The sequence below is a fragment of the Amblyomma americanum genome, chromosome 3, assembly GCF_052857255.1.
Source record: "Amblyomma americanum isolate KBUSLIRL-KWMA chromosome 3, ASM5285725v1, whole genome shotgun sequence".
In the NCBI taxonomy this organism is placed as follows: domain Eukaryota; kingdom Metazoa; phylum Arthropoda; class Arachnida; order Ixodida; family Ixodidae; genus Amblyomma; species Amblyomma americanum.
The window spans coordinates 207,465,137-207,482,830 of record NC_135499.1 but is presented as its reverse complement, the minus strand read 5'-3'; the positions used below and the strand labels follow the sequence as shown (position 1 = coordinate 207,482,830).

Genomic DNA, 17,694 nt, shown 5'->3' with positions numbered 1-17,694 from the left:
GCACCTATACACAGCTTGGAAGAAAACCCCTTGGGCTGTGTATTTTTGACAAAGACTGTACAATAGTACTAACAGAAAGTTACAGAAGCGACGGCCACAGCGCGGGGCTCCGTCTTCATTCTCGACCAACGTCATCTCCTTCTGCAGATGCTCTTCAACAGCGTGCCCTGAGAAATCGAGCGGAGAGGACCTCACGGTCTTGTGAGGTTATGCACATCTATTCCGGCGTCTATTCTGGGTGCAGAAAGCGCCAGCCGTGATGAAACTGAAGGTGCGCACAGCCACGACACGCAGCCTGGAATTGGAACCCACCGGTATTCTGGGGACGACCTGAGCGTATGCACCTGAAAAATGAAGTCTGCGCGGTTAGGCTACAAGAAGGGTTCATATCTCACGTAAGGCTCTTGGCCCCTGGTTCCTTGCGTTCGTGGCAATAAAGACTGGACATCGAATTTCAAGAATCTGCAAACTCGCGGCGCCTTATGTACGGTCTTTACCAAAAGTAAGCAAGCAGCGGGGTTTGCTTCTCATCCGTGTGGTGGAGTCCTTGCAGCACCCCTAGAAGCCAAAAGTTATTAAAAGATTAACGCAAATTTTCTAATTAACTTAGAGATTTACAGCGTAACAGGTGCGATAAGTTATCCACTACACGCCTAAGAAACAAACGCCGATGTCAGGTTACTTTTGGCAAGTACCGCACATTACTTGTCACCGCGGGTCAGACCGAAGACCTCCGTACGTCGCCTCTCTGGATGCTTGTATACACAACTCGTTGCAGAACCAGCCGCCACTGAACCGGCCAGCGGTAGGAAGAGAGGCTATACTCACTGACGTTGAGCACCCCTCCGAAGACGGACGGTATGTTGTGGAAGGTGGTGCAGTTCCAGCGGCTGGCCCTGAACTGGAACTGGCACTCGTCGATGCCCAGCTTGGCGCCGCGGCTCACCGTCTGCAAGGCGCGGTGGCTGAGCACGCACAGGTCCCGGTTCTCCTTCACCTGGTAGCGCAGCTTGTGGCAGTTCTCCGAGTGCGCCGACGCCTTGAGCGTCAGCATGTTCTGGTACGTGCTCGGCATGCCCAGCAGCCTGCGGAGGCATGGCGATATGTGTGGGAACAAATACTACTCGCCGAATAGACATCAAGTTCCTCCTCAACTCTTTAGCCCACTAATTAGGCTATCAGTGAGAGGACTGGCATAACGTCGCAAAAGGGACAGTAATGTCCATGGTCAAGTGTTAATGCCCAGGAAGTGTCTACTGACTAAGAACTGTAAAAAGGGTTTGTACTTTGTGTGTGAAGTCTGAATGATAAACAGAGAAGACAGGCTATAAGAGTACAGTGAACGTTCCTTTAAGAAGTTGTACCAGACAATGCGAAAATGCAGTCCTCACGTCCCAGAAGTTGAAAGTCCCAGGAGTGGTTGAAAGTTGAAAATATTACGGTTTCGCACTTGTCGGTAGAGGGAAGCAGAGAACAAGGGCGAAAACAAAAATCCAGATGCGCACGCGCAAAGCTAGGTGCCATTGCTGCAGAAATTGATTTCCACCGATCGATGCTTTTCTTGGTCCACTACTTCTTTCTGTTCTTCGTCTATAACTTCCCCCAAGCTCACGTGCAGGGTGACGTAGGTAAACTAACCTCTGACACCTGCACGGTCAAGTATAGGGTGTGCGCTTTTAAAGGCATGAAGTTAGTTCATCGTTTTCCAGGCGAGCTCGGGCCCGGCCATTATCCAAATGAACACGGCAGTGACGACGCAAAAGTGAAATAAAAAAACGTGGTCGAATCCCGACGTGGATCACATGAAAGACGCCAGCTTTCGGGCACTGCCAGAATCTGGCAGCTCAACGCTCGACATGCGCTCAAGGGATAGCAGCACTATGCCTCCGACGGGCGGCTCGACACAAAGCGCGACAAGTTCAGATTTGCTCCGTGTTCTTTAGGCCAACCTCTGCAGCCTTCCCCACGTTCGTCTTTTTTTTTCTCCCGCCTTCTTGCATCAATACCTTGAACCAGCCGTTTACATGCACTTTGCGAGGCTTCTCGGTCTATCCTTATGAAAAGTCGTGAGTTGTAGGCATATATTTGTTACGAAACTGACAGATAATAACGCAATGTTGCATGCATATTGCGCCATCCTCCTATATGTAATGGTCACTAGTCTCGAAAGTTTCGTCTCCGATTCGATATAACACAGGGACAGTTGGAAGTCACCCGGTGGAAACGGCTAAAAGAAAAACTACATCAAATAATGTGTCTTTATCTGAGTTTCGACGAAAGAAAAAAAACGTCGGTGTGTATTGACAAGTGCATGATGAATGCGTACGGGCGCTGTGCGCTGCCATATGAGACTGTTAGGCGATAGGCGAATTTGTTCAGGCTAGGCAAAGACCGTTTGGTGGACTACGTGGAGGACGGGCGACATGGATGTTGTTCAGGTACGTTGCTATGAAACTGGACATTGGTAAACTGAGTACGCAGAAATGATACCGACATTTCGGGTATGTCCAAGGTGTGATCGCGTTGAGCGCGGAAAAATGTTGACCCCTGAAACAAAAAAATACGGAGGGAAATGTTTTCACGACACCTTAGTCTTGGTTAGCGCTGATGAGAGCTGCTTTTACAGGCGGTTGTTGACTGGTAATGAAACTTGGATTTAACACTGGGAACCAAAGGGAGTATAGTCAGGAGGCTCGAATGCTACTCTGACTGCCAAGCTTAGAACAGTCTCAGCGGGAAAAATCATGGGGACAATTTTTACGGATGAAGAAGGTGTTCTGCTGATTGATTACATCCTAGTCAAAACAACGATGACAGGGGCCTATTGCGCCCAAGTGATGCTTCTGTTTTTTTTTTTCTTTCACAGCTGACACGGTGCACATGACGCCGTCTTGGATCGGGGGTTCCAACTTCGAAGTCGCCAACCTCCCACCCAATCGCTGGGAACCTGTCCCCGTGACCTGTCTTTGTTTTGAAACCTGAAGGAGCCGCTTTGAGGACACCAGTTTATTGATGGTTATGAACCTGGAAGAGGCCACCCAGCTATATTCTAAAGGCTGCCACAAATGTTTCTTCAGGAATCGGAGAACTTGGGAACCAGTGTGTGAAGGACTGTGACTTTCGATGGTCTTGAATAGAAAAATAAAAATGTGTTTCATGGTCTTGGAGTTCTTCTTTCTACGTTAGGCTTAGAACACATCATACTGGACACCTATTGGAGCAAGCGCAGTGCATGCTGCGGTTTGCACGAGATGCAATATGGCAGGAAAGTGACGCGATGCGCTGCTCACACATCTGTAAGCGCGCGCGACGACTGTACTTTCTAAGGATGCCTTGTACGCTACTCAGCCAGCGCTCAAGCAAGCGCCCGAGAAAAAGCCGCAAGAAGCTCTTTCTCCGACGCCGGATTACTGAAACAGCTGTAGCTATAAAGCCCCTTTTGTCGTCGCCGACGTGCAACGCACGGCCCATTTTCCTCTTGCCGCTTTCTCGCCGCTCCACAGCATCTTGCGACCTCGAGAGCCTCTATTATTATTATATTTTCTATGTGATGTCCCCGCGCGCGACTTATGGCCCTCTGGTGCCCATCCGGAGAATAAATACGCGCCCATTACCGCCCGACCAAGCTGTCTTTTTTCGCCCAAAAAGGGAACCGCGCGAGTGCAAAGCCACGCGCGGCTCGGGGACACGAGGACGACGGGAACGAATTCACAAATCGCCCAACATAAATCTCGCCGTTTTCCCTGCGCTCAGTGAGACAAAAACGCGGCGCACGCACGCGGCGCTTTTTGTTTCGTCACAGTGAATAGAAAAAAGAAAAGGGGGCTTTACGACCGGGTTCTATACTTGATATCGCTGTGTATAGCTGTCGAGGTTAAAAATACAACTGGCTCGGGAGTATTTCTGTGTTCCCGACATTTCGGCGAGGACGCGTCGGTGGCGACGCGCGGGAAAATCGGGGACAACTGCGAATGTGCGGGCTCGTCCGTCCGAAGGACAGGCTCAATTTTCGGAAGAATTTTTCGCCATTTTTTGTGGAATGCTGACGAAGTTCGCACACCCGTTATTCGTAGTTGCCCAGAAGTGCTACGCAGCAGAGGAAACAAGGGAGATCTGGCAGCAGCCGCGACGTTCAAGGCCCGATTGTGCTGCCCCTCATAGACAGTGACGTTTAAATGTAAATATAGCACAACTTTATTCAATTGCTGTTCTCAATATAAATGAATTTTCTGGCTCCTCCCGGGTATATTAACGCTTGTACGGCTGCAAAAAAAAAAATAAACATATGCATGGCTGAGAAACTTGAACTTAAGTTGTTGTTTTTTTCCGGCGCTTGAACCAAACTCGTGATATGCACGCGGAGAAGCACTGGTTGCCTCTGTTTCGAAGCGAATGACCCTGTAGCGTAGCCTCCGGGATCCGCACACAAAATTTAGGTGCCGACGAGCGCAGGCGACGCCTCTATTTCGTTTTGTGTCTTTTATACCTTTCAAAAAACCTCCGTTTTCAGTTAGAGTGGTCTCTTTATCATTCGAATGCCGTGGTCCATGGATACGGGCGAGCTACAATTTGATCTCAGTGTCCGTTTAAAACTTGAATCTACTACATATGATGTAGCTGTTCCTTCACTTCAAAACGCACAGCTCTCGCGCTCTAGGTAAGTGACGCGGGGTCTCTCTAGCCTCTTAGGAAAACCTTGTTATCAGATATTAAAATACTAATAACAGCCAGATAAGACTGTCTGTAGTCTTCGTAAGCTTTACAACTCATTGCCAAATACAAGCAAATAATCGTCGAAACTTTTCCTTTTAAGCTATTTCTCTAGAGATGACAACGCACTTTACGGGCCATCCTCACAAGGGCATCTTTTGACGAAACCAGCGCACATCCGATCCCGGAGGCCGATGTCTCCTCGAGCGATGCGCTTGAGCTTCCCTTTGTCCTCGTTACGCCCATTTTGCCGCGCAAAACTGCCTCTTCCCCCCCCCCGTCCCTCTATTCCATCTTTGTGCTCCCGTTTACGCCACGATGGCCTCCATCCTTTTCTCCCTCCCATGCGTTAATCCAATTGGCCGTGATCGCATTTCGCGCTCGGTGTAGTAACGCGGTTAGAAGAGGGAAAGAAAGGAAGGGAGCTCCGCGACGCAGTGACCCCGCCGCCGTCCCATTCAGAGACCGGGACGGGCGAAAGGGAAATAAATAAAGGGATAAGAGGGATGACGGGAGCAGCAGGAGGGAAGGAGGACTCCCGACTTTCCCCACTGCCTCCTTCCTGTGCTCTCCTCCCCGCAGCGATGAGGGCCGACGTCGGGTGCGACGTCAAAAGCCAACGCTAGCCGGGACAAAACAAAATAAATAAAAGAAGAAGCGTGGAGAGCGCCGCGCGCCAGCCAGCCACCGAGCGACGCGATCCGCTTGACTCGCGGAAGTTGCCTTCGCCGCACAACAACCGAGCGCTGCGGCTCAGCGGGCTTTGCAAAATCCGGTCAGTGGCGGCGATGTCGACACACTGTTTTGGATTTGTCGCGTTTTGCTTCGCCCGCCGGCTTTGTCCCGCAGTGATACACTTTTAGAAAGCTTACCCCGCGGCTTCTGTTCTTTGCTCGCTTTTGCGTTGTCGTAGCTCTTTTCTCTGTAGCTTTGTATGCGGAGCGAACGCAATACGTTTTGTGACGCGCAATTGAGCTGCGGGCAATTTGCATGCGGTACGCACGCGGCGCATGAAGAGTGGAACGGAAGAATAAATCATGTGTGGCGCGCGGTTCGTGGTGTTCACTTTTAGCGACGACGGCATCAACAGCAGTCGTGGACGTTGGAGACGAGTGGCTCTGGCTGCTCCAGACCGGATCAGTTTTATTCTCGTTTTATGTTTGTTTCCTGGCGGATTAAACCCGGTGCGCGCACTACAGGGGCAAACACGTCCGCTTCTCAACGACGAAATGTGGAGAATATAAAAGCATCAATGCCATTTTATTTTGGCCTTACTGCGGGAGAGATAGACATTGTGACAGCGCGATAAGGCTCGCAACTTTCAGTTTAACGTGCGCAGAATCTATGCAGGAAACAAAAAGACTGAGCGTGAGCCGCTTTCAGAGGTGTCGCGAAAGCGCGTCCACATTAGGGCGAAGGTTGGTAAGAAATGTTCGTTAGCCAAGCGAAACTGAGATCAGCTCACGAAGCACCCAAAGGAAGCAGGGGTGGACAAACACCGCCCCGACAGCGCAGCCACGAAGAAAAATCGTCCGTTCAAACAGTCGCTCATATTTAGGGTCAGTTTGGGCCACTTGCACCTCTGGCATCGCAGCCGGTGAGATGACGGACATCTTCACACATGCGCGCAGGATCCCTCGTGTACAACGGGTCGCCAGTCTGATGGCCTCGGGTTTTTTCGTCATTACGTGCCATCGGAACGAACTTATGCTGCCAAGGTTCGTGACGTTGCCTTCGCCGAATAGCTCGAGAGCAGTTCGGCAAAGCCAAGATTTTGATCGCGTACAAGCGTTTCCTGTGTATTTCGGTTTCTCTCTTACGGGGACGGGTATGCGATGGGTGTGAAAAGAAGCCTGATCGGGACAGTTAGAATGCAAAAAGCGAAATTAGGACATGGTTTTTTATAGAGAATAACTACTTTCATGGTTGATTATCACATCCGAAGTGCGATGACTATTCTTCGAAAGTAACAACAAAGCGCGTTTTCATTTCTTGTCCTCCAGTTATTACGTTTGCATCTTTGAGGCGTGCGTCGCATTTTTCTCAGCCAACACGCGCGCAGTGACAGCGTGACAGTTCAGTGACAGCCGCGGCCTCTCAGTCATCGAGAAATAGAACCAACTAAGGCTTGTCCTCATCACTTTAACCCCCCCTCCCCACCCCTGGTCGTCACACTTGTATCCCTCTATGGTTCCCACTGATATAACACTGCGTTTTGACCGCACTGTTGCATAAAGTAGCCGGTCTACTCTATGTTACGGCTACGTCGTAGCAAATGCACGACAGATAGTGGGTACGATGTGCTTCGCGCTCCACATTCAGACAAGCGCTATGCTTTCCCACGGGAATGCATCACGTGTTCAGAAAAACATCGCACACTGCTTGACGCGCGAACACCGTCATATGGTTTGATGTGTACGATAAGACATGACTCACGTAATTACGCGCTCTGCATAAGCTGATTTCATTCGCAGCGTGCTGTCGCAGCCTCCCGAGTACAGCCTCATGAATCACGCTAGTTTGACAGACGTTTCTCACCGCCCTATCCGCGGCATCTCTGGCGCACCTCGCTTCTCATGACATGGCGCGGCATGCGTCCACGCGATGAAGCGTCTGGGGCTCGATGCAGCCTAGATTCACTGCCTAGGGCTAGCCGCGCCATGAGCATTCGACTCCGAGTGCAGAACTCACTATATTCTCTTGAGCTTCAAATGCTGTTAGGACGAATAAGGAGGGAGCCGCGAAGTAAAATAAATGCGCTTTGTAGGAAAAATGTGTCGTGAATGTCTGAGGCATATATTAGAGACTTTGATTGCGCAGTGGTCACCAGGATAGAAAAAATTTAAAAATGGTTGTAATCGACGCGTTACTATGCGAATTTGGGGCGGCTCAAAAGGCGTTGGGTAATTACTGTGGCTTCTCTCGCTCCCTTGCCATCATTCAGGGCTTCATCATGTTGGGTCAAAAAGGATTTTGTTGCGTGACAGGATTGTCCGAAATGTCATTACGAGATGTGAAGAGTGCGCGATCACGTGCTCATCTTCTAAGCAGAAGATAAAAGTGCATAACGCGGCATAACCAAGCATTAATGGCCAAGCAATGAGAGCGCTGCAGGCGCTGTATTGGGCATGGGGATGTCCCATTAGGCTAGTAACGGTGGCAGGAAATGTTCCACGCTTTCTGCTTTTTAGCAACAAAGACGTTTTTACTTTAGAAACTAGTGCTAGCATTACCATTACACTCTGTATGGCTACCTTTATTACCATGACTACACGTAGTTCAAATTTAAAGGGATGAATCCAGTGGCACCTTCTTGAGTCCGATTCCTGAGCTCGCATCGACCAGAAAATGTAACGAGGCCGGCCGCACAGATTCACGTCGACCGGAATGCTTCTAGTAGGGAAGGTGTGTCGACCATCGTATGTACACGGCCACAAGTATATCGAATCGAAACGCCGGTGCACACGTGAGGCTAGTTCCCCGACAACCGCTGCGAGCATGAGGCGGGTCGAGAGAGTCCGTCGAGCGCGCAGCCGGGAACTACCTACTCGCGCACATGCGGGTTCACATAAGCGTGTTGCGAAAAATGAGATCGCATCGGATTTGCGGCGAACTTGTGTCTGCTTCGAGAGAACTCACCAGCATCCGCCGCGACTCGAAGAATGAAACGAACGGACGAAGGAGGGACAAAGGCGGCGTAAACGGAAGACAACAGAAACATAGAATAAAGGAACGGGCTTAAGTTCCTGCGGGAAAAGAAAAAAAAAAGGACCGAAACGAAGGTGCACCGGTTGTGAAAAGGGGAAGGCACGGTCGGACTTGCAGCCACTGCCGTCGGCGTAATCCTTTTTCGCGTACACGGGATCGCCGCGACGCGCGGTTGCGGAGTCAGCGTGTATTCCCGCGTTCGCGCAAGAGCCCTTAATGACCCGGCAGTGATGCGATCGGCAGAGATCTGGGACCGGGATCTCGCTCTGTGCGCGGCGGCTAAGCCAATCTGGCCCCGCTCCTTCCCACGCGCGGCGACACCAGGACCCGCCCTTGTGAGCGCCGCGCTCTGCTCTCGGGCGGCACTTGAGCGGCCCGCCGGGGGTTTATGCGGCGGTGCCCCCGTTGTCCCCCCCCCCCCCTCCCCCCCCCCCCCCCCTCTTCCCTGTGACGGGCTGAAAACGCGGTCTGCTGCTGCGCGTTTCCACGCGGCTGGCTCGCTACTGTGCGGAGCGGCATTCAAGCAGCGGGGAGTGGCAGCCTGCCTCGAAACCCGATAGCAAAACTGTGAGCGGCCGATACGGACAGAGCCACTAAACGGGACGACGCGTAACGCTGCAGGTCAACGCGACAATGGAAGCTAAACAGGAAGAATAAGAGAGAACCATATGTCGACGCAATAGCAACTATGACGAAAATGAATAGCGCGACCGTTCGTCCCCTGGGATTCGCAATATAGCAATATAGTTTCATGCTGGATCATACGGACGACAAGCCTTATACGGGCTTGCTTTCTGATTACTCCAAGGAGTGGCGGAAAACAAAAAGAAAAAGAGAAAACTACCCCCCCCCCCCCTCCCACTCGGTAACGGCGTCCACCCAAGACCCTCTTGGATGACATCCTTGTTGACCAGGGGCTATCCGTTACGACATACTACGACGCCGACTATGCTGGTGATGATGCTTTCCCCGACCGGGGAAAGTTTCCTACGCAGTGTCCTGTACATGAAGGTTAGGAAAGGCGAATGATGAAAGGTTGTTGTGCAGCTATACCTATCACATAATGCTTCGTCCTTGGCGGAATTCTGACAACTTTTGTGATGTGTTGCTATTCCTTGGTGAAAGGCTTAAAATATTATAGATTCGGTTTGATGGTGAAGGGCTTGGAATATGTAGAATTAACGGCTGCATTACCTCGTTGCCACCCTTCGTCAGACGAAGACCGTGCACGCTGCAAAAAAGCGCATCACGCTCCCGTAAAAAGGTTTTAGCACGAACAGACACAGCTAGTCCACGAGTAAAGACAGAGCACACAGACAACCGTTAAAAAAAAAACAAAAGGCTGTGCACGGTCGACATGCGTCAACTCTCTCAAAAAGAAGTTTTAATGGAGTGCACCACGCTTGGGGCTCCACATGGACACAGGACGGTCCCAGACCTTTGCATTCGACGAAGCTTCAAAGCATCACGAGTGCAACCGCAGGGTCATTTGCCATGAATTTGGGTTGGCCAGATTGAACGATGGGGCAGGACGGCGTAAGGAGGCGGAGAGGACACACTGCACAGAGCCCAGCAACGTGTCCTGTTTGTCTATCTACGCCATCCCATCATTCTGGCTGTCCTACCCAATGAAATCGGTCTAACAAGCACGAAACAATGACGTTCTGCATATATCATACGGGCTAGGAACTAAAGCGGTAAAGCGCTGAGTGAACTGCGTACTTCCGCCAAAGGCTGTCTCACCTTGTGCGCAACTCGTCCGCGAGGCGCTTACGCACAACGACCTACTGGGCACCGCACATCAAGCGATGCGCTTGTATATGGCAGAAAGTCGGATGAAGAATCGTTTAAGCGCTAGGCGTCCTTCGTGCTAACCTGTCCGCCTTGGTCGAAATTCCTCTGGCCACAGGGCTTCCGTTTGAGCAGTGCAGTGGGACACTCACGTCACCCTAGAAGCGCTCAAAGTTCGGAGGAGCAAGGATCCAACCTGGATATTTGTGACTTGGGGTGTGCCGTGACTATCCTATTACATGGCTTTCTGCATTACACGACTTTTTCCTGTGTTTTTCTGTATTTTTGCTTACCTTATTTGTAACCACTTGAGCCTCCTTATTTTTTTAGCGTTTACAGTTGCAGTGTTGCGTTCATTGTGCCCATGTTTTCATCATGAGTGTATTTACACAAAACCAATTGTACGCCCCTCATTATGTAATGCCCTCGGGCCTTTAAGGATGAAATAAATGAAATGAAATGAAAATAAAACCTGTGGACGTAAAGAATTTCGAGCAAGGCATAGAAGAGGCTGACCGTAGCACCTCCGTATTAACATCCTTTATTTTTCTTCTCACTGCCTCTCGAACCGCGTCTATCCCCAACCAGCGACGCACGCAGCGTTAGATGACGTCACAGCCCCATCGCGCAAGCATGCATATCCCTCCACGTATGTGCATGCTCAGCTCGAGCGCAGAGACAGGCGGCAGATGGTCACCGACGTGGCCACCGCGCACACAGACAAGGCCCGTCGAAGCGCGGAGCACGCCCGCGGGCGGCGGAGGAGACCGCAGACGGGTTGACCGGACGGGGCGGGAGGGGAGCGCCTGTGCGCGTAGTCGTTTGCGAGGCGCGGTTTCAGTTTCCGGTGCCCCTTCCTGATTTAGGAGAACAACGAGACAAGTCGGCCCAACGTGTTGGCATGTGCGTCGAGCACAGCTGGTGGCCGCCGCCTCCCTTGCGCACGCAGCCGGTGCACCGCCCCTCGAGAGAAGAAGCACGAGCAGAGCCGCACGTAGCCAGGCCTGTTCGTTTCTATCTGCCGACGACCTGGGCGGCAGCGCTTTGCTTTCAGAATCGGAAGCAGTGCTTCTCGCGACGCCACCCCTCCGCGACGAGAGAAACTGATGTTTGCGCGCGCATGGACACGCGGGCGTAAGCCAGCCTCGCGCGCTTTCGTGTCTCCATTCCACCACCGAGTTTTAATAGTCTGACGCTGTGATCATTTCAAGAAGGCGTCATCCAGTGTTCAATAGCACGCTGCCATATCCAGCAATTCTGGACAAAAAACATTTTTGAGCGGGAAACCATTAATGAACGCAATATTTTCATGTAATGTAAGATTCCACTATAACAATCAACATATCACCCGACGGCAGCCTGGAATTTTTTTTCTATTACCGTTTCTGCTGTTGTGAAAAGCCTTCCCAATTAGTTTTTTGTGGGAGTCTTAACTGTTCGATACGATCGATGGAAACACTCTATAATAAATGTATTGCTGAATATCAGAAGAATGTACCATTACCTTCAATATTACCGTAAAAGTTTTTAAAATTTTTGTCCGAAATTGCTGTGCATGCGCACGCCGGCTCTCTGAACGACGATATGAATAGTTGTTTTGTTGCTTCGGAGAACATTAGACGAGAATAAGGAGATGTGGTGGTTATTATGTGATGTATATAAGAAAGAAACAGGTCACTGAAACTGAGGCAACAATTAAACGGGTAAATTAAGTAGGCAATCATTTTAGCTAGCATAATTTAACAAATGATATAGAAAAGGCAGCCACTTTCCTCCTGATCCCACAATCAGTGTCACGCGGACGCTGTGGTATACCCGAACCCAAAATATCAACATGCCGCGTGTAATGCTGTAGCAACAACTGAGTTATGGCGACGGTTGGCTCACTGTCTGCTCTGGAAGGTATGTATTCTGCATATAGTCTAAGCTTTAGAGTGTTCACCAGCTCCACATCCAACTATCACGTGCGGCGCTGGTGGCTGTTGGTTCCCTATTTAAATTCTAACGACTACCTCATCTCCCTATTTCTGGCTGCTGTTAGAGACGGGGTTCGGGTGCCGCTTGAGGGATCCTCGGTCAAGTCGATGCTTGTTTCTAACCAGGAATCGAGTGTCGTCGATTGAAGGAGTTAGCTAATGGGCGAATGAAGACGACTGGATTTATTCACAATATGTCTAACGCAAAGAGCAAGCGTGTTGCCGAGTGCTATAGAGTTTTCATTCCCTAAGTGGAGAACAGGCCTCCCGACGAGTGAGCGTCCTGTAAAGTTCATCTGGCGCACACACTCTTGAACTTGGGTTCACGCGTCCCCCCCCCCCCCCTTTTTTTTTTTTGAGAAGACTGCGGTTGGTCGGCATGTGATGGTAGACAAGCTTTGCCCCCATATGTTCTTCATAAGACCCGAAGAGCAATGCCGGCCCGCCGGGAAGTTGGGGGGGGGGGGGTGCTGCTCCTTTGTCCCTAAGCATAGTCGCGACGATTGGGGATAATGCCCGCCTGCCTTACCGTGGCAGGGATCGACACGTGATGAGCCACTGAAAAGAGGACTTTTTTTTTTTTTGCTCAAACTTCAGACCGACGTTCGATAGGGTTGAGGACGGCCTCAGTGTGACGAGGCCAAGCACGGTTATTGGAGCCAGATGACACCCCGGCTCCTCTTTTCGGTGGTCCATTACGACACGCCTGGGAAACAATCTCCGTCAATTAGACAGATGGTGCACTGAACCCCAAGCTTGTACCCAGAAAAAAAGTGTGCTGGCTGTTTCCAATCAACATCTGCTGTCGCCGTTCCTAACACCGCTGAATAAAATAGCAAGGGTTTCGGAAAAAGCAGCCCGGACGGAAAAAAGTGGCCCTGAGTTCCTTTCGAAAATTTGTTAAAACCACATAATTTCAAATTTGTGAAATTTGAATTTTTTTCTCAATTTTATCATCTATAGGAGCTTGTAAATATAGCTGTGGAAATTTGAGCTAGAAGTTTTTCATTTTTTCATTGCGTACGTAGCATTCCGGTAGCTCGTAGGCGCAATTTTGTTTGCTTATCTCAGATTCTTTACTGCCAGATAAATTTTAGCAATGAGCCAAAAGAAGCCGAAGCGGCCGCAATGCTTTTTCCTCACACAGCCTCGCGATGCCACATATTCAAGCAATATGATAAACAGAAAAAGCGATATACGTAAGCGATAAGGAAAAAAAAATTGTTGCCGAAGAACCGCCAACGAATAAACACGGTGCCTATTAGAGATCAGCACCGCGTTACGACAGAAAATCGCGTCCGAAGTTTCAGTAAGCCGTAAACCTCACAACTTTAACCGCGACGTTTATTCGCAAGCTACCAGGAACCTTTACAGGGTTACCTTCAGTCCATATCCGAGCTTTGGCTTCAGTTCAGGTCAGTTCGTTTATGCTTTCGTGTAAAGTTAAGAATTACTAAAATAAAAATTCTCTGGATGGTCACCACTTTGTAACTCGAGATTCAGTGATCACTGTAGAGGTTTTTTGATTTAACTATTCACTATATATTGAAGTAAAGAATTTGATAGCGACATTTATGCTGTACTTATAGCACTCTTTTTAGTTTTCTACTACTACTACTACTACTACTACTACTACTACTACTACTACTACTACTACTACTACTAGTACTACTACTACTACTTACCACTACTATCACCACTACGACTACTACCACCACTACTACCACCACTGCAACTACTACTACCACTACTACCCCCACCACCACCACTACTACTACTACTACCACAGCGACGCGAATCCCAGGGAATGAACCCTTTAACAGCTGTCGTTGCAAAAAAAAAGAAAGTTACACAACATTTTAATGTGTTCATGTAAAATTATCCCGCTCACAGATATCAGGACATTAATTCGCTAGAGCTTCAAGGACATCAAATTGCCGCTGGTGCGTGCTTTATCCAAAAACTGACTCCTCGGTCACAACCTTGTGCCAAAGTCAAGTGCCCATCAGAAGCAAACACTACAAATCGCTGCGTCGCCCACTGCCGTTTAGGTTTTGTCCCAAGTCTGGCCGCCTTTCTGGACCACATTCTTTCCCACGAATGTCACACGAGTATAAAACATTACAAAATATATGAGATCTCTGTGAATCGCAGTGTTGCTCCGGAATCAGATACTGCACATAACAATCAGTAGGGTGATATGCAAAGTTCCGCTTTTCTTGAGTTTACCATGTGAAATGCGTAGAGCGAACGGCTCGTCTAGCAGTCGACGTCACGATGACCATTTGAGCGGAAACGCAAACAGCGCTGGAACGAAGAACAGCTCGAAGCATTCACGTGATGGCAAGCCCACATATTTCTTCTTTACAATGATGCGGAATTCCACGCCAACACATATGCTCTTGGGGAGGCAACAAAAAAAAACAGCACCGAGAAAACAAGAAAATTTGATGCTGAGAGTGCCAAATTATGCACACCCGTTGTTTCAGTGGCTTATCGCACGTGGCTTACACACAGATCGGATCAACGAGGAGACGTCAGTTTCTGAAGAGGAGCCAGTGTAACACGTGCGCGATACGATTCCTCTGACTTCTAATGTCCATCTTGTATTCTTCGTCAAAACAGCACCGTCTGGACACAGTCCTTGACTTAACAAATTTCCGGACTTATCCGGAGGACTTGTAATTCTCGACGGTGTGCCATTCCAGCTTAATATTGTACAGTTCAATAAAACCTCTCCTGTAATCAAGTATATAATACTGTTCAGGTTTACAGAAACACTGAAGCTAACGAAAAGCGTTGAATTTTGATTGACGACAGCGCAGCGAGTTGTGGAACTAAAAATAAGACAGCAACGTTAAGAGACAGGATAAGATCAGAATAGGGTGCAGGGAACAAACGCGATTTAATAATATACCAGTCGAAATCAAGAAGAAATGGACATCGGCATGTAATGCGAAGTCAAGATAACCGATGGTTGTTGAGGGTAACGGAGTGGATTCCAATAGAAAGCAAGCGCAGCAGGGAGCGACAGAAAGTTATCTGGGCGGATGAGATTAAGAAGCTTGTGGGGATAGGGTGGCCGCAGCTGGCACAGGACAGGGTAAATCGGTGAGATATGGGAGAGGCCTTTGCCCTGCAGTGGGTTATTGTTGTTGTTGATGATGATGACAAGCCTGCTACCGAACTGGCAATATCGGGCTTGAATGCTATCGCGGATGATACTAGCGTCGTATTGTGCGATTTCCGCAGGACAATTGCTCCCTTTCTCCCAATCACCGGGGAGTCTATTTTTCTCGGGCTGCTCTTGCAGCTAAAGCGCGATCGACGTCAGCACCTTTCGCGTCGTCGGGGGATTTGCCGCGCGCCCATGAGCAGCGTACTGCAAAAGTGAATACATACATATACGCATACAAAGACACAGTATGCACGGGTCTCGCGGGCCTACTCTCCGAGTAATAACCGGCAGACACACAAACCTACACGCCACGACTGCATGGCCTTGGCCGTCGGGCGTCAATTTAGAGGCCTTAAATGTTTGCTGCAGAGCGCAGCAGAGACTCGGCGATTGTCGAGGCGGGTCCTGCTATGACACAAAACACGCATTACGTGCTGGGGATGGACAGCAACGAGCGGAAACAAAAATGAATCGCTCCCGCAGAAAAAAACAAAATGATGAAAAAGAGAAATGGAGACGACTTTGAGCGGGTGGGGCGCACACAGCTAGGTGAAAGACGAGCCTCCGTTCTTTTTTTCCGAGGCGCGGAGAGAGCCCTTGGCGGCGGTGGGCCCCGCGTTGTTCTCGGATGCCGTGACTGAGCGATGATCACTTCCTGCTCTCCGACCAGGCGGGCCACGCCGAACCTGTAATTACGAGCCGGGAAAATTCACACCTCGCGGCCGCCCGCACACAGGTTGGGGGGGCCGCCGCCGATGCTGCTGCCATTCGGCCTCCTTTTGTCCGCGCGCGCGCCCCGGGTTGCAGTAGATGCGTAGACGAGGGGGGGGGGGGGGGGGTGCATTTCCAGAGAACGACTTAAAACACAGCGCTCGCTTGCTGTTCGCAGGCGGTCCGCCCCGGCGCCGTCCTGTTCCTCTCTTCGCTGCGAGACGCGTGCCCCCCCTTCCCGCCTGCATATACATGCGAGCATTGGGAGAGACCCACATACCGTGCTTGGCTCGTCTCGGAGCTATCTGGAGCGGCGAAGACGCGAGTGCAATCACGAGAGACCACGCAGGTTTTATAGCGTCCAGGTTGAGCGCTCGTGACTCGCGCGCATCTTGTGAAAAAGTGTTGCCGATCGCTCGCGGGACGGACTGGGGAACAAAAGCCGAGCGTGAAGGCCCGTCAATAAGATCGTGTCCGGAGTTCGCCGCATAGGCGATGCGCTCGTGCGATGCTCCCTTTGTGTACAAGGCGGTGGCTTTAAAGAACGCAGTTTAGCTCACCGTTTGCCGAAGTTCAGACTCTCTTGGGTGTGCAGGTAATCGGCGCACGTTACGAAGTGCACAGGCGTCGTATTAACATATCGCTTGAGGCCTTTCGATGAGCCTGTTCAATTATAAAAAAAAGACAGCAAATAAACTAAACAGTCGCCCTTCCCGGCCTGTAGCTTCGCAACAGTCAGGAAAAGAATGTACCGCATCGCGGCGCATTTAAGCAGCCTTCGATACCGGGTGCCCCTCAAATTTTTACGGCCGCGTTCTAAGCAAGCAACGAAAGCAAACAGTAAGTGAAGGTGCCCACTTGCGAGGCTCACGTAGGCCACACTGTTCACGTCATTACAAGAGGCACAATTTTAATATCGCGCATTTCCCGATACATACCCTAGATAACATTCTCAGGGGCCAGCAGGTTAACACAGGAGGGATTTCTATGTTTCGACATACCGCGCCTATGGTTTTTTTGGCCAGTTATCTATAAAACAAAAAAAGAGGGTGGGGGGGGGGGGGGACTAAATTTTGGCTAGCACGGTACACTAGTCTGCTCAGTCAACAAACGTTCTTCAAGAGGCGACAGGCAGCAAAAAAAAAAAAAAAACTCTCTGGTCATGCGCGCCTGCTTCCGCCTCTCTGCAGTCCATCTTGGCTTGTGCATTACTTGCAAAGAACTGGCGGGAAATGACGAACGGCTGCGGAGCGCTGCGCGTTGCAACAGTTCCCGGTAAAGTTGGACTATTTCGGGGCCGTGGCTCGGCGGAAGAAAGGAAAAAAAAAGCCAGACCGTTGCTGCTTAGGTTAGCACGCGAAAAGAAATGGCATGTACCTGTACGCTCCTGTTTTCCAGCATGCGTATACTATTCCGTTGAAATTTGGCTGGACTTCGCTGAGCCTTTGCGGGAGGCTTTCCGCTGCGTAAGGTCTTACGCTTCCTTTTACAACGATCGCTGTCTCAGTCGCGGCTCTCATTGCGGGTATAGTGCGCCGTATCCGATAATCCTCCAGTGGTTACCTCTGGCGAATGAATGAATGAATGGTCAGTGTGATCAAAATTTTGTTTTATTTTCTC

The 17,694-nt window shown here is 50.1% G+C and overlaps 1 protein-coding gene across 1 annotated transcript in view; it reads right to left on the bottom strand.

Moving 5' to 3' along the window:
• LOC144125945 (protein Wnt-4-like) overlaps window positions 1–17,694 on the bottom strand; it is a 50,788-nt gene that overhangs the window by 14,791 nt on the left and 18,303 nt on the right. The window contains exon 2 of the mRNA XM_077659775.1: window positions 829–1,085. Within this exon, the coding sequence (XP_077515901.1) occupies window positions 829–1,085 (257 nt within the window). The remainder of the gene's footprint in view (window positions 1–828; window positions 1,086–17,694) is intronic.